At 47.4% G+C, this 17582-nt stretch overlaps 1 protein-coding gene across 1 annotated transcript in view; it reads left to right on the top strand.

Moving 5' to 3' along the window:
* Positions 1-9847, top strand: part of CRTAC1 (cartilage acidic protein 1) — a 30610-nt gene extending 20763 nt beyond the window's left edge. Inside the window, exons 5-16 of the mRNA XM_054983908.1 lie at positions 1340-1470; positions 2126-2282; positions 2656-2790; positions 3430-3575; positions 4061-4197; positions 4799-4881; positions 5417-5517; positions 5639-5807; positions 6691-6839; positions 8648-8690; positions 8934-9077; positions 9697-9847. Coding sequence (XP_054839883.1) covers positions 1340-1470; positions 2126-2282; positions 2656-2790; positions 3430-3575; positions 4061-4197; positions 4799-4881; positions 5417-5517; positions 5639-5807; positions 6691-6839; positions 8648-8690; positions 8934-9077; positions 9697-9815 — 1514 coding nt within the window. The 3' untranslated portion in view covers positions 9816-9847. The remainder of the gene's footprint in view (positions 1-1339; positions 1471-2125; positions 2283-2655; positions 2791-3429; positions 3576-4060; positions 4198-4798; positions 4882-5416; positions 5518-5638; positions 5808-6690; positions 6840-8647; positions 8691-8933; positions 9078-9696) is intronic.
* The last annotated feature ends 7735 nt before the right edge of the window (positions 9848-17582 follow it).

Below are 17582 nucleotides of genomic sequence, written 5' to 3' on the forward strand. Positions count from 1 at the left end.
CTTGCAACCTGCAGTCACACAAATTCTTCCTAGCTCTGTCCAGAGACATAGCGGGACTCTCTGTGGATAGCCTCTCTCTTGGGCTGCAGTCCCAGGTGGGAACTGTCGACAGACTCTTTGCTTTGGTGGTTTCTCATGTGCTTGTGGGAATCTAAGAAAGCATTGCTAGATCAGGATTGGCTTCAGTTGCCAATATGACTTGCCCTCTGGGATCCAGGCTGCAGTCTGTGGCCTCTCCCAGGTGGTTGTGTGATATCTTTGAGAGTGCTGATCACCCCACTTTGCCTTTGTGCCTCTTGCTCTCACTCACTCATCAGAGACGCCTGGCTATCTGCCTAGAAAGGAGCCCCCCCGCCCCCCGCTCCAGCGTCCATCCAGAATTGGGCTGGGCCCCTCACCTGCACCATCGACCTGCTCTTGGCTCCACTTATCCGTCTTCCTGACACACCTAATTACTGCTTTGCAGCTGCCAAAGGCTCCCGCTCCCTAAATCAGCCATTCACATTACTCCTGGCGTCGGGGCCTGGCCAGGGCCTGCCATTGATTTTCCCTTTTCCCTTTATGATGTACATGGCTCCGCGCCGCTCTGGCACATTTTACCTTAATGAGTTTATTCTTCTGGGCCTCCCTTACCAGCCCTTAAGCTTTACTGGGCTTGCTGCATTCATTGTAGTGCAGTCCTGGTCACCGTCTTCTTGCCGCACTGCCTGGCAGTTAGGCACAGGGGCAAGGGTTGCAGCAAGGAGCCCAGAAGGCAAAGGATCAGGACTGAGTCTCTGCAGGGTAGGTGAGACAGAGATCCCTGAGGCTGCAATCTGTATCAGATTGTAGGGGTTCAGGAAGTATATGCAATAGAGTTGCCAACTTCAAGTTGAAAAATTCCTGGAGACTTGGTTGTGGAGCCTGGTGAGGGCAGGGTTTGGGGAGGGGAGGGACCTCAGAGGAGTATTATACTCAGAGGAGTATAATGCCATACACTCCACCCTCTAAAGCAGCCATTTTCTCCTGGGAAACTGAAGTCTGGAGATCATTTGTAATTCTGAGAGATCTCCAGCCCCCACCTGGAGATTGGTTATCCCACTGCATATTCATATATGCATGCAAAGTGTCATACCTGCAGAAGGCATCATGCTTCTGAGGGGCTGGTTTACCCCAAATCCATCCAGATAAGCATCTCCAGTCTCTGGAACCTCCATGAGTTCCGGTGCCCTCATGACAAGCTAAGAGCTCCAAAGAAATTGTTCATAATTCTGACTGATTTCCTGTCTTCAGACAGAGCTCAGCACATGAGCAAGGGACCCTGAAATGAGAAGTCTGATGCCTTATCTCTCCTCCCCAGGTGTAGCCACCTATACAGACAAGCTGTTCAAGTTCCGCAATGGGCACTGGGAGGACATCTTGAGTGATGAGGTGAATCGAGGTGTGGCCAGCCGGTTTGCTGGGCGTTCAGTAGCATGCGTGGACAGGACGGTGAGTGTGTGGGCAGGATGAGAGGGGTGAGCAGCATTACAATTTCAAGACTCAGAGCTATCAAGAGTCTTGAGTGATGAGAACTAGTCAAAGAGGCATCATCAAAGTTATAAGAGAGAAAATAGACTTAGGGGGAGAGTTGCTCTTTCCTAAACTCCTCAGTGGCCAGGCCCTGCAAACCTTGCTGACAGCTCTGCCCCCTCCCCCACAGCTGTCAGGACTCCCATCAGGGGCTGTGGTGCCAGGCGGGTGCCGTGCTGCTGATAAACACAGCCTGTCTGGGTGATTTATGCCCCGTCACCTACGCTTTCTTCTCTTTCTACCTTGCGTGGTTTGTTTTCAAACGATTATTGCTAAATCAGGGTGCCACAGGAGAACAATGGGGGCAGGGTGGTGGTTGGCATAGCGGCTGAGGCAAACCAGGGGCATAAGGACTGGCACCTTCTCTTTGGAAGTCTGTGTCAAGGAAATGTAGCCAGAACTGGGCTGGTTCTCCTTGTGCTCAGCTGTCTGAGGTTGTGTTTACCAGATTTCCAGGCGCTGGCTCTGAGAGCTCTGGGTCTAATACTCATTGGTCTGCCCACTAAACTGGGAAGAGGGGTGTATTGGTCTGGAGGAGACTTGAGCTCTTTACTGGCTGCTCTGCTTCTTGCAGGGCTCTGGCCGCTACTCCATCTACATCGCTAACTATGCCAATGGAAGAGTTGGCCCCCATGCCCTCATCGAGATGGACACAGCTGCCAGTGACCCCAAGCGTGGCATCGTGGCTCTGAATGACGTGGCTGCAGATGCTGGCGTCAACAAATTGACAGGTATTGGGGGCACCAGGAGGTTATCAAGCTGGCCAATTCTGAACATTCGGAGTGGAGGAGGGATTCTCTGAGGACCCTTTGAGAAGACAGTCAGAAATCTTAGTGAGATTTTACTGCTCTAGATGGCAGTGATTTGGTGCTAACTAAATTTGTGACTCTGGGAGTGAGTTGACGATTGCCAACATTGGAATGAAAGACCTGATTCCTTTGGGGTAGGGTGTGGGAGAATAATAGGCTGAACCCGCTGGTGGATGTCTTGATGGGCTGGAAGCCTTCCCTCTGGGACCTATCCCAGTGCTGCCACCTGCCCACACTGGAAGCAACATGTGTGCACGTGTGTGGGTCTTGGAGCTCTCACTGTTCCTCTCCCCAGGGGGTCGGGGTGTGGCTGTGGGGCCCATCCTGAGCGACGCAGCCTCAGACATATTTTGTGACAATGAAAACGGGGCCAACTTCCTCTTCCAGAACCAGGGTGACGGGACTTTCATAGATATGGCACCAAGTATTGGTGAGTATGTCGCCATGTGTGCTCCCAAGGCATTAAATGCAGGGTCAAATCCACTGTGTAGCTGCAGAGCCTTCTTTAATCCTTATGGGTCCAGCCATTTCCCCATCCCCCTCCTTGCTGGCTGGCAGGGCAGGGGGGGGGATATGATGAGTGCACACAGGCTCAGCCACCGGTAATTGAGCGTCTGCCTGATCACTGGAGTTTAACGAGATGTCAGGTTGGCATCCATCACCATGGCGCCGCTGATGACACCTATTTTCTTTAGAAACACTCCTTCCTTGTCAGCAGGAGAACAGGAATAGGATGGTTAGGGGAGGGAAAGGGGATGCGGTGGGTGGAAATAGGGTTCTGCCGAGGTTCTCCAGTCCCAGTCCCTAATCTGTCTATTCCCTCCATACACACACACACCATTGCCCACCACCAGTTGTCGCTGTCCCTTACCTCTGCTCTTCAGTCAGGCTGAATTTGGGCTTTGTAAGGCAGGAATTGCCAGATAACCACCCTGTTGCTGTTCCTGACCCTGTGGGACCTGGTTCCTTTTCAAAGACTACATCAGCAGGAGGGAATGCTTTGTACATTGGACTCTTCACCGACAGGCATTGCACACAGCCTTGCTGACTCCTCTGCTGCACTCTGTAGGACTAGATGACCCCTACCAACATGGCCGTGGTGTGGCACTGGCTGACTTCAACCGTGATGGTAAAGTTGACATAATCTATGGCAACTGGAATGGACCACATCGGCTCTATCTGCAGATGAGTGTGGGTGGGCGGGTCCGCTTCCGGGTAAGTGCCATTTGAAGGGAGGAGCGCCAGTATCCACTGTACGCTGCCAGCCTGTCCTGGGCTGTGAGCTGGGGGGGGAGGGGGGGTTGAGGGGTCCAGTAGTTGAAGAGTTTAAAACAGATTAGAGCCGTAGATTAGAGTCACCCACCAAAGAGACTGCTGTCTCTGGTCCCACGCTAGGTTGCCAACTGTTCCTGGTTTTAAGGATTGCCTCAGATTTCAGACCCACATCTCCAAACTACTGCTTGTTCCTAGTGTAGTTCTGGCAGCCTCTTTCTCCTCTTGGTTTCCACCCCTGTCTCCACAAGATACTATTGACTGAGCCTATTCCCACCTGCCCAGCACTGCTACCTCCTCCGCGGTTCCTGCACCAGTTCTAGCTCCTCCAATCACCTAATCCTGTTCCTAGACTCTGAGCTTCCTCTTGGCCCTGCTCCAGCCCCAGCCAGGTCTCCCTGCCCCACTAATCCCCGTCCTTCCCCCAGGACATTGCCACGCCCAAACTGTCCATGCCATCACCTGTCCGCACCGTCATCGCTGCTGACTTTGACAATGACCAGGAGTTGGAGGTCTTCTTCAACAACATCGCCTATCGTGGCTCGTCTGCCAACCGCCTCTTCCGGTGGGTGAGAGCCACATGGCCACCTGAGACTGAGGCAGTGGGCTCCCCATCTTATTAGGCTCTGGGGCTTGGCAGAAAGGACTTTCCCATGCCAGAAGCTGGTGTAAACCAGTTATCATTTTAGCAAGACCTGCATGCACACCTGAGACTGTGGGGTGGGGGAGGGGGGATTGCCAGTTAGTCCTGTCATCTAGTGCCATAATCTGCAGGAGTGGATTGGCTCCCCTTGGATGGGGTGGGTGTGCTCCTTTCTGTCCTTCTTCCTCGCTGACAGAGCTGTGGCTGAGCACATCACCACTAATACAGAAGCCTAGACGACATCCCTGGAGGTTCTGGCTTTCACTAATTAGCACTTATGCACGGTTCCCATTAATTGTAGGCAATCAATGGCTCGTTAAACCGAGCCGCTTACATTTCTCAGTCTAATAAAGTGATAGCACAACAGCATGTGGCAAATCTGGGGAGTTCACGCAAAAAAGCTGGTGCTGTGAGCATGGGCAAGGCTCCTTCTGTGGAGATTTGTATTTGGTGGGCAGGTACATGGGTTGCGTGGGTGGGGAGAGCCTCCACTCTGCTCTAGTTCAATCCTCTTCTGCTTCAGGATTTCCCGCCGAGAGCATGCTGACCCAGCCATTGAGGAACTGAACCCTGGCGATGCCTTGGAGCTGGAGGGGCGTGGCACAGGTGAGTTAGCATTTGAAGGAGGGGTTGGCAGAAGTTGCTACTGAACCCCTTGGTGTCCCATGGCAAGGTGAAAACTTCCTGATTTTGTGGCATGCTGGGGTACAAAACATCCACAGAGCTACAGCAACAAGACTTGTGATTGATCACCCAGTTGGCGAGCTGCGTCTTTGAGCATACCGAGGAAGCGAAGGGATGATCTTTGTATCCAATTCTCACTCATGTTCAGGATTTCGTACTCTTGGGTAACATTGGCAGAAAAGGTAGCAGACACTGTCATTGACAAAGGACTCCACATGAGGAACAGAAGCCGCCACATCCGCTGGTGGTGCTAAGTCATTTGTCAATAACAATGACAGTGAAAGCAATTCAGAGCTACACTGGGTAGAATCCAGGGACAAAGTTGGAAGAAAGGATGTTTCTTGTTTTTTTCTTATATTGGATATCATACAGGCATGATTGTAAATGGGGAATGTGACACTATCAGAAAGGAAGTTCCGAAAGAGACGGCTGTGAACTGAAATCATTGTCATTCCAGGGGGTGCAGTGGTGGATTTTGATGGCGATGGCAGGCTAGATCTGATCCTGTCCCATGGTGAGTCTATGGCACAGCCACTCTCAGTCTTCAAGGTCAATCAGGTAGGTTCCGTGATGTGTTCCTCATAATGTAATCTGATCCCAGCCCATGTGTTGACAGGCATGGGCCCCTTCCTCAGTTTCATGCCCACCACATTCCTCCATTATCTGTCCATCTCCACAGGGTGCTGGAAACAACTGGCTGCGAGTGATCCCACGTACACGCTATGGAGCATTTGCTCGTGGTGCTAAGGTGGTGCTCTTTACACGACACAGTGGTGCCCATCTACGCATCATTGATGGAGGGTCTGGGTACTTGTGTGAGATGGAGCCTGTTGCCCATTTTGGCTTGGGTAAGTGGGAAGGAGTGATGGCAGAACTCTGTGTGGTGTTGTCTCAGGTCCCTTCCTGCCCTGTCCCCCCCCACCCTTGTCCCAATATTACACAGATTCTAGACTTCCTGGATCTTCTCTGTCTCTCATCCCCAACAGTACTGGCCAATCGCTGTCTCGGCACATTACAAGCCATACAAATATTTGTTTCAGTCCCCTCCCTGTCTTGTATCTTTACCCAAATTCCTTCAATCCTAAACCTCTGCCTCTCCTCCCATTTTCTAATCTCTAGACTCCTCCAACTTTACTAACTTCCTCGGAAACACAAGACATTCTATGTTATCTGATGCCTATCAAGCCCTGTCCTGCATCATTTGGAAGGTCTCTTTCTTGTCCTCATAATCAAGGGGCTACTGATAGAAGTTTCCATTCCCAGAGAGTAGAATGTGTGTTCCAGGGTGTCTCTGGTTGCCCCCTACAGCTGTTTCTGTAGAAGGCATTGAATGTCTCCACACCTCATTACTCTTCCACAGCCCTGAGGTGGCCCAGCTTAGTGGGGCATGGCCAGGTCAGATTGGATTGTGAACAGAGAAGCCAAGTGGCTCAGAAAGCCAAAGCACCCATGCACCAGAGTACACCACATCACCAGTCACAGCTGGGCCTGAGCCTAAAAGCTGTACTGTTGGCATGGGGCGATTAACAAGAGGATGTGTCTCCACAGGATCTCAAAGGACTTTTTCTGTTCAAGGAGAAAATATTAAAATAATTGAGGGGGCAGGATAAAGAGAGGGAAGCACAAATCACTATATGACAGGAGGGGGGGTTAGAGGAGGACTCCGCTGCTCCGTGAGTCAGCTGAAGTTTGCTACCTGTCACAAACCTGGCTTGCCCATCTTCCTTGTAGGACAGGATGAGCCCAGCAGCTTGGAAGTGACCTGGCCAGATGGCAGATTTATCAGCCGCACTGTAGTGAAGAGTGAGACCAATTCTGTGCTGGAAATTCCCTACCCCCAGGACCTAAAGGGGTCACCTCCTATTGTACTTCCACTTGAGGTGAGCCCCATTTCTAATAGTTATTTGGAAGACAACTTGTCCTTCCCTCCCCAGATCTGTTTTCTTTTACTTCTCATTTCTCATTAACAAAGTTTTGGATGGCATTTCTGGTGGCATTTTTGTGCTCACAGAATTAAGGGCTTTCCCTGGTTACTAAAACAAATGGCACATCTAAGCTGTGTTTCCTATATGAGGCATGCGTGGGATCAAGAATCATTATAATCACATAATATCTCTAAAAGTACCTGAAGTGTGCTATGAGTTGTATAACATAACAAATCAACAAGAGCTTTGCCTGCAGGCTTAGAATAGTGTATATATGTATACGTGAATCAGAAGGAGAAGGGACGTTCATCAAAACAGAGGATGAAAACAACAAGAGAATAAAAGATTAATCCAGTTGAGAAAGCAAGATTTTTTTTAAAAAAAAAACAGATTTAAAGAATTGTGTATGGGTTTTGTTTTGAGATGAATGAGAGGAACTCAAGCAGATGTCATAGGTATACAACCAGAAACTCAGGCCCACACAATTTTAGAATGATTTGACTGCTTAAAAACAAACTGCATCACCCCTTGAGTTCAGAATTCCTGACATGCATAGCTGCAATGTCTTTGTAGGAAGGGTCTGTGAGCCAAAGTGATTCTACAGCAAGGATGGTCATGTTCAGTTCCCTGCCAGTGGCAATGTTTCTGCTTCTCTTCATCCACACCAAGCCCCTCTTCCAAACCTCTTCAGCCAGCAAGTTTCCCTGAATTGTGACAGCAACACTGAAACCAAACAGAGTGCTAGAAGCTGTAAAATAGTTAAAGGGGCCTTGACAGGAGACAGACAATAACTGAAGTGATGTTGTTACAGAATGTGCTTTGTCAGCACAGTGACTTTTAACATTAGAGTTGCAGTGGCAGGAGGCAAAGAATGGCCAGCCCTTCGGTGCCAGAAAGTTCTGCAATGCTACTTTTTCAGCCTTGGCTGCAACTAAATTGCTGGGATTGCCTCTAGAGAAGCAGTCCAGCCCTGACTTTGTGTGTCCTTCTTCTGCTCTGGTACCTTGCTTGCCTTCAAGGCAAAAATGGAGCTGATCTGTAAAACAGCTGTAGAAATTTGCACATGAAATGGGAATATACTCTTCTTTCGATAAAAGGCTGCCCATGAATTTGCAGTATTAGATGCACAGATCATCTTCAAACCAATGGACCTCTGTGCTTCAGATGTTGCAGCCCATATGGCAGGTAGCCAGCACAGCATGAGTCTCTTAAGTTATACAGCCTTTCTTGTGTGTGAACACTGAGTTATGAATTTCAGCTATGTTCAAAAGCTTATTTTTAAATAGATTTTTACTTGCACCATTGAAACAATGAAACTTGTCAAATATAGAATTTGTTGTGGCTGTTGGACTCTTGTCCCAATCCGGAAATATGTTGTTGATACTCCAGTGTATACAAGGGCTGTCCCTTTCACTTCCTTAGATGGAGTACATCTGTGTGTGGCAGAAGCTCCACAATGCTGTGTGGAAACAGGGGGGAAACTCAATGCACATTAGCACCCAAGTCAAACCTAAAACCCAATCAGAAAGCATCTGGAGTTTTTATGCACTATGCATGCACTGCACATTTCAGGATTTACTAAATAACAAAAAAGACTAAAAAGTGGGAGTTGCTACACTAGCAGCTCTATAGTCGGACTTGGAGGCACAGATGGCAGATGTACAGTTTCCTAGACTTGCTGGAAATGAAATCTCAGAACAGGAGAGTGATGAGCCTGGGACAAAATTAACGGCTAATGACTAACTTCTCTCTTCCTCTCACAGTGTGGCCAAGGATTTGCTCAGCATGAGAACGGGCGCTGTGTCGGTGAGTCACCTAGCAGGGCAGATCAGAAAATGGTTCCAGGATTCCATTTCCTCTACCCACAAGAGGGCATAATGGGGTAGAATGTAGGCTTTTTGGTATCCAGTGGAAACAGCATGGCTGTATTTTGAAGACAAAGCATCAGCCCAACTGTGATACTGAGAAGTGGCCACATTAGATTCCGTAATGTTCAGAGCTTGTGTGCACAACTCCCTCATACCATCACTTTCTTTATCTCCTTCTCAGATATGGATGAGTGTGTCGAGTTTCCATTTGTCTGTCCACGAGACAGGCCAGTCTGCATCAACACATATGGTGGGTACCGTTGCCGCAGCAACAAGCGCTGCAGCCGAGGTTTTGAGCCCAATGAGGATGGAACAGCTTGTATTGGTGAGTGGTGGCTTGGGCACAGCAGAGAGATTCATTCCTCACTTTGGGCTCATTCTCTGATGTTAACCAATGGAAACATGGTTGGGGAACATGTGATTCCTGTGCCAGACAATGAAAGTCTTATGTGAGGATCTGATTTTTGCATTAGGCATGGGGAAGAGAAAGCAGGTGACCTAGTGAGACCCCATGTTTGGAAGCCCAGTCTTTTTACATTGGCCAGTGAAAAGGTGGTATGGGGCAGTTTGACCCTCGGTTTCTGCTCACTGTCCCTTGCCTAGGCAAAGAAAGATAGTGGTAGAGAAGAGGTGACGGTTATCTCTGAGGGCCTAACAAGACATTCAGAGGCAGAGGCAGATATGGAGACCCTGGTCACCACCAAGCTGTGGGAAGAGGAGGGGCACAACTTTCCAGGAAGGTGGGGTGCTTTGACTTGTCCTCTGCAATCCCTCCCTCCCTCCTGGTTGCAATGGCAACCAGCCTTCCTAGACGTTAGTCTGCAGCTAGAATTTCAGTTCAGCACTCCTCTCCCCCAAAGAGCTGCCAACTGCCATTGTCTCTTCCTTGTCCTTCTCTCGCTGTCTACGTCTTCCTCTCTCTTTCTGTTTCCCTCTCTGTGCAGAGCAAGTGGCCTTTTTCGGTGGATACCCTTCTTCAGGGAGCTGGCTGGGCCCTATCTTGCCTTCAGCCCCTCTCCTTCCACTTTGCCTCGGAATCTGCTTTCATTCCTATGCACTTTAAGCCTTGCCAATAAAGGACAGAAGCAGCCTTGACAGATGGACTGGCCTCCCCTGTACTCGTTCTCCCCCCTCCCCAACTTTCTCTCATCCAGTCTTCTGCTGGTGATCCCTGAGAGCATGGACTGCGGTGGGGGTAGCCATCTTTGGAAAGGGCACAAAAACAGCCCAGACAACGACACTGTCACTAGTGACTCACCACTTGCATGTTTTCTGAGAAAACAGACAGGCAGAAGCCCCACCCCATGCTTTGTCTCCTCAGTGTGGCTGCCATCTTCCTAGGAGCTTGCCTTTTCACTAAGATGGCGGCTTCTGCTGGTAGTTGCTTGCTCTGTCCATTGATACAGTCGCCCCTGTGCCTGCTGGTTTGGCCTGTGATATGATAGCTTCCCTTCCATCTTCCTCCCCCAGCCCGACTGGACCGGGATTCACCTCTGATCTAGTTTTACCAGTATATGTCTGCAGTTTGAACCCACTCAGTCTTCCAGCTGAAGCATTACCCTCCCCTCTACCCAATAAACTCTACACTGTCTATAAGCACCTGCTTGCAGCTATGCTTGGGGCGTGGGTGGGGATGGGGGCAGCTTAAATTCAGCAGGAGAGAGTATGCTAAAATGAGGGGATGCAAAACCATGTGCCCACTCCCTTCTCTGAGGATTTCTGAGGGCAGTGGCAGCCCCAAGGGCTTACTACCAGCTGAGAGCTCCTTCTGCAGTAGGGGTATTCCCATTGAATCACTGGCTACAGAGGAAGCACTCTTATTTTGCAAGATGGCTGCTGTCGGCCTCCAACACTCCCTGCCCCCGTCTGAAGTGATATGTTGCCGTTGTTCCTCATAATAGCCAAGTGGCTGGCCTGAGGTAAGATCTTCCCTATGCAAACACCTCTAACAGAATCCCAAGCCCTTCCTAGTGTGTTCCAAGCTTGATGTTGGACTGAACAAAATGCTACATACCAAAGATTGTTCCAAGGCAAAAATAAGGGCTGCTTTTCTCTTTACATTGCAAATGTGTTTTCAGTATGATCATTTGGTGTTACACAGTGAACACCCACTAACTCTGAATGAGGTTGCATGCCTGTAAATGCACAAGGGACATGGTTGTGTTATAGTTGTGATTTCCCAATATGTGTCCACTTTGTGTTTACAGATGTGCATATCCTGTTTGAACAAGTTGGTGTTCCCACTTAGACAAGCTGAAAAATAGGATTGTTGATAATAAAAATATGCTATGTTAATCATGAAGGAGCCCTAAATTTATCAAAGAAAGCTCAACGGCTGAAGCAGAGGACCATTTTCACAAGTCAAAGGAAGGGTGGGGGAAGGTGAGGCAGAAAAGTTTGCAGTTGCCTACCAATCTGACCAAGTGAAAAGAAATCCTTCCCTATATAGAAAAAAATTATTTCAAAACCTTGATAAAATCACTATATTTACAAGAAAGACTTGCCCCCATCCTTTACCAATTACTTTAGTCAAAAATTGTAAGTCATTCTCCGGTGTCTTCCAAGAAAGTCACTTGGATTCTTCAGGGAGTGGCAGTTCCTTCCTGGCTACACCTGGCCATTGTTGAGACATCAGATTATGCTTATCATTCAAAACTCGTCATACATTTATCCGGCTTAGCTATGATTAATGATCTATTACTATTCCCTCAACCATTCTAGAGACACAGTTCCAAGGTTTCCCTCCCCTGGTGCTTATAAATCTTCATCTTTGAGTGTCTCATGGTAGAAAAGTGGGATATATATTTAAATATATGTACAATATGATATGCATTCTCTCAGCTGTACCCTAAATGTATTAACAGAGATCATAGTCCCATTTGCTCTTCTATACCTTTGAATGGAAACTGTCCTCTCCCCAGTATGACATGGAGTCAAATCAGAGCATTACAGCCTCTCTGGGTGTACCTGTCGAGTATTCTGTTTTTTGTGTCTGCTGGTTTTTCTTGGAGGCCTGTCACATGCTTGCTAGAAAACCCACTTGATCTTGTGCTGCAGCAGAACCTTATGTCCAGGGAAGAAACTCAGCTGTGTTTGGAAGCTGATAGCTTAAGCCAGAGCCACTAGACTAAGCCCCACAGGAAGAAGTCTGAAGAAGTCACAGGAAATTCTTATTTCTTTATGAACCACTATGCTATTGAAGGGGCAAAAAAGAGGCATGAGGAAGCAGTAGAAATGATAGTGATTGGAAGTAGAACTAAAAGGGTACACACTGGCAGTATGGTAGGTACATATGTGCCATAAATGTGTGTGCATGAGTGGACCTCAAGCATGAGTGTGTGTAGCTGTATGTACAAGCTGCTGCTGCTGTGTGTTCATTACATAACCTTCATGGGAATGTGTTTGTATCATTCTAATCCATGTACATGAGAGAGAGAGAGAGAGAGAGAGAGATATCAAACTTTGCATGTGTACATGAGCCACGTATCTGGAGTGCATTGTTTGTCCAAGCGCAGGGAAATGAACAATTGGGTGAATTTTGCTCTATCTTAACCCAGCTACTAGTGGTTTCCTGTAGGGTTGCCAACTCCCCTTTGGAAATACTTGGAGATTTGGAGGTAGAGCTTTGGGGAGGGTGGGGTTTCAGAAGGGAAGGGACATCAGCAAGGTAGAATGCCATGGAACTAATCTTTCAAAGCAGCCATTTTCTCCAGTGGAACGGATCGCTGTCACCTGGAAATCTGTTGTAATTCCAGGAGATTGCCAGCCCCAACCTGGAGGTTGGCAATCCTAGTTTCCAGATCCCTTTAACTGGACTGGTAGGTGGCAGCCTGCTCTACCAGACTAGCCAGTTTGCTCTGCTGTGTCCTGGGCATCCAGTCTGTAGTTTCATGGAGCATCCATGAGTGAAGAGTGATATGTGGGCTCAGGAGGAGCACAGTCTGAGGAGTGAGCAAGCAATTATGCTCATTTCCTTTCTACTACATACTACATTCCTCCCTGCTAGGTTTCATTAGTGTGATGGCAACAATCAAATATAGTGTCAGTGCCCTCTAGAGGGCAGAATCAGAACAGCTTCTGGTTGCAAGAATGTTCACTAGGCAAGAGATTGGTACATGTGTTTTTCCCTCCCCAGGGAAAATAGCATCCAATCCAACATCCAGGTTCTCATAGGGGCCAGTGAGAAGCCTCCAGGAAGTCCACAAGCAAAGAATGAAATCAGCAGCTTTTTCCTGCTATTGCCCCCCAGCAACTGGCTTCAGAGGTGCACTGCCTCGAACATGGAGATTTAATTTAGCCAGCATGGCTAATAGACAATGGATTTATTAATTCCCTCTTTAACATCATCTAAGTGTGAGGCCATTGAATCATGAGGCATCAAATTCCATAAATTATTATTATGAAGAAGTATTTTTTCCCTACCCCAAATCTACTACCTGTCAACTTCTATAAATGACTGCCAAGTTCTACTAGTATGGAACAGGGAGAAAAGCTTTAGTCATCACTTTTCTCAAGTAAAAAAACCCAAATTCTTTAGCTTTTCCTCACAGGGAAGGTCTTCAACTTCTTAGTTGACTGGTTCTGCACGTTTCAACTCGACAATATCCTTTCTAAGATGTGGTGATTAGAATTATACATGGTATTTCAAATATAGTTATGGCATAGAAATATACAAGGGCATCAAGATACTAGTTGTTTTATTTTTAATTCATTTCCTAATAAGCCCTAGCATGGAATTTATCTTTTTCACCCTTCTTGTACACTGAGGTGACATTTTCATTAAGCAACTCACCACAATCCCAAGATGTTTTTTCCTTGTTTGTTACGAGCAGGTCTAACATCACCGCACAAGTGAAGTGCAACACTTCACATTTACACTGAACATCATTTGCCATATGCTGTGTTCATTAGTGCCAGGGAGGCAGTGACCCACCAGCAGCACTGTGCTTAAAGGGGCAAGTGGCACCTCCAGATCTTTGCCCTGCTTTTAAAAACTGAGCAGATGCCCTGGCACCGGTGAGGGCTGTGCTATCCACATGAGGTGCTCATGGTCACAGTTTGGACGAGTATTTTTTTCTGCTGGTTGTTAGAGTGGAGAGCTATATGGGCATTCTTGGTGTATTTTTACTTGACCAATCCTCAGGACAACAGGATGGAAAGTCTAACCAGTTTCCCCCATCAGGGACAGCGAAGTCAGTGAAGCTGAACAATGTTCATAAGGTTTCCACTTGAGTTTGGAGGTATATGGTGGTCATGATTTTTTCAGCCTACGTAATGACCATGAACGTTCTCCTTCTCTACCTAAACATTGGTGAATATGCCTAAGATCTGCACAGCTGCAACCAGGTCTGTATCAATACTCGGGGTAGGTCCTGGCAACCTTGGTTTCAAGTCTGATGCCCATGATGCTAGTAAGTGCCTGCACAGGTTGCTAAGGAGGGAAGCAGCTACACAACAGGATTATCTGGGCTAAGTGGCCCACTCATTAGTCTGCCCTGAGCTTCCCTGGTGAACATCTTGCTGTTCCAGCCAGCCCGATGTTGCTTGGCACAGAACTATGGAAGAGTATGTAAGCAACTGTCCTCTCACCAATTGTGTTCAGAATGAGAAGTGCATAGCACAAAGTAGAAAAATGAGGCCCTGGTTTTCTCTGCACTCCTACACATTCAGTCCAGTCCAATCCCCATTGCTACCTCTTGATCCTTCTGTTGGGGGGTGGGGCACAGTCCTACCTTCAGTTAAGCCACTCCCTTCTAAGTCAATTGGAATCAATGGACTCAGAAGGATGTAAATCTGTTTAAGATTGTACTGACACTCTTCCTCCAGGTTTTCAGATGTAGAAAAGTGCAGAGAAAGACTAGCCCCATGTGATTGTTTCTGACAGCATAAATTTGGCTGCTGGGCTGGCCTAACCATATATGTGACCTAGATAGTTGTTTAGGGCATCACATTTCAAGAGGGCCCAAAACCAAGTGGCCTCAACATTGAGTTCCTTTTCCTTCACTGGGTGGCAAACGGTTCTGAGCTGCAGGCTTGATTGGGCAACCAGAGTTGCTACCCTTTATGCCAACCATACCCTGGAGACTGCAACTGCACCCCACCAGCAGCATGGTAGCGCAAGGAGTGGAGGATGTGGAGCCATGCCATTCCACCACCAGCCAGACCAAGCTGGGCCACAGGGGCTGGTCTATGGCTGAGGCAACAGCAGTAATGATGACACCACACCTTCTCTCCTCACCTGCCCTGTGGAAAAAGTTATCTGGCAGCTCTTGCCACCCACAGGCAAGCTGAGGGAAAAGGAGGAGGGAGGAAGAAGGAGTTGCCACTCAGTGGAGAAGCTGCCACCTGCCTCTCCCCTCCATCATGGAACAGTGCAGCCTATCAGCTGCAGAACTGAAGGGCAAGGAGCAGATTCCCCACCTATCCTGCTTAGTTATATCAGGCCAGAGCCAAATAGCAGCATCCATAAGTCTCTCTCTCTCCCACTCCTGCTGGCTTCCTCTCTCCCACACAGCAATTGCCCTCGTTTCTCTCACCCCAACAACCCCACCCAGCATATGTTTGTGTGGCTGCCTTATCCACGAAATCCACAGGGGAATTAAAAACAGACACACATACACACACTCTTCTAGGGCCTCACAGTCTTTTCTTTGGGATTTCTGTACCCTACTTTTTTCCTCCTTTTCCACCCAAGGTTATTGCAAAGGGTAGGCAAGCCCCTGGCAATCTGCCTCCCTTTAATTCAAGCAACCTGCAGCCCAGCCTTATTTATAAACCACCTGCATACTGGCTTTTTTGCCTAAAAAGGATTGGACCGATATAAGCTAAAAATAGGAATCTTCTGCAGCCCCCCCGTTTTTCCCCAGTTCGTTTGAAAATAACTCAGTGGGACTTTGTTCTCAGGGTTTGCAGATGTCATAAAACTTTTCTTGGTTGATTTTTCTTTTAATATATATTCCTTTTTAAATTCCTTGACCCCCCCTCCCTTTTCCTTTTATAGCATCTGAAAAAATGGGTTCTATTCCACAAAAGCTTTGGTGGGAGTAAAACGCTGTGGGTTTTTAATGTGCCACCTGGGATTATTCCCCCTCCATCATTTTTCTTTGCTGCGGTGATTCCACCTGCGGGGCCAGCGCCAGGGGGGTCTCTGATGGTGGCGGTGGGGCTGTGGGTTGATTTTTGCGTTGTTCATTTTGAATGCAAAGTAAATAAAAATAAAAGGTCATTCTAGACTTTTCACTTTATTGACTTTGGGGAGGGGGGGCACCAAAGTCACAGTTTGCCTAGGGCACCTAAACTGCTGTGCCAGCCCTGCCTGGCACTTTCCATTGCCACTCCTAGGAAGCCTTCTCCTTTGGGGCAGACAGAGGGTGCTCTTAACTGGGACCACCAGTGCCAAATACTGCTCCCCAGTGGGCCTGCCAAGCTTCAGGCTGGGCTGTTGAGCAGGCACTGGCCTACGGCTGACTTTTTGATGTTCGTTCACATTAATTATTTCAGGATTCCTTACCAAAATCCTCAATGTCAGTGTCTGTAGAGATTCCTCTGTTATAGTGAGAAAGAGGTCCAGGGCTGAGAAGGGATTTGAAATGGGGATTTTCCTGTTTACAGTTTGTTACATCAAAGATTCAGCTGTCCATGTTCAAAAATCAGGAAAATCAGTATAAAGGGCCATTAATTAGAGACCAAGCATGGATTTCAGCCACAGGGTATCAAAATGAAGCAAGCATGTGTTTAGAGACCGGCGAATTTCAGAGCCCAAATATCATCGCTTTGGGCCCAGTACAAACTTCACAAACACATACGCCATCTCATGGGTCATGAAACAACCATTTTTATTTTATTTATAAATGGACTATAACATGACCATGGGCTTGCAGACTAGTCTGGGCTATTCTGGACTCACAGGTGTCTTCGGAGTATCCATTTTTCTCTCCCAGTCTGTTATGTTTGGGCTCTTATGAATCCGCAGGGTGGGTCTTTTAGGCAGTGTCACTTATTTGATAAAGAAATCTTGGGTGCTAGAGAGAAGATCTCATCTTTGCTGCAGGACCAGTCACAGATGATCACCTAGTTAGGCTTGAGAACCCATATGTTTCCATCTAAATTAGGCAAAAAGGCCAAGAAAAGTAACAAATAGGGAATCTTGTCCCCTGGTATAGATGTCCACCTGGTTGGTTTTTATTAGCTTAGAGCTTAGTTTATGTTGCTGAAGGGGTATGCTGCTTTAGGAATAAAGTCCACATGAGGCTTATTACTTTTAAAAGTGATTAAGCCAGGGGAAAATCCCAGAAGGTTTACCAGTCACATTATCCGGGACGGAGGGGATCATTTTTATTAAGAAAATGATAATTCCAAAGCAATTGTCATTTGATGAATCATTTTCTGTTAGCTGAAAACCTGAGCTAAACTGCACTCAAGCAAGTGTGCCTTTAGGTATTACTAAAATGGCTTCACCCCAGTCTAAAAGAGTGAAAACCCACCATAAGAATCTTCATCTAGATCATAGCTAATATAGTGCATTGCTATCCCAGCCATCTCTGCCATTCTCTTTTAGCAATTTTCTTACTCACTGCAGATGCTGACTGTCAATGTGTGTGTGTGTTCGTGGAAGTAATGGAAATTATGGAAATTATTGAGCTGATTGTCAAGAAGCTTAAGGCTGGCAGTGTGACATTGTAAAGCTGAGATTGTGTTGATAGGGGTTTAATCAACACAACCATGCACAAAATATCATGATGCCTGTAATGTACACTGTTTATCACACAAATAATATCTGTTTGCTAACAGCTGGATCCATAATCCAGTTGCCAAAGCACTTGGATTTAAG

Source organism: Eublepharis macularius, chromosome 6, assembly GCF_028583425.1.
Source record: "Eublepharis macularius isolate TG4126 chromosome 6, MPM_Emac_v1.0, whole genome shotgun sequence".
Classification (NCBI taxonomy): domain Eukaryota; kingdom Metazoa; phylum Chordata; class Lepidosauria; order Squamata; family Eublepharidae; genus Eublepharis; species Eublepharis macularius.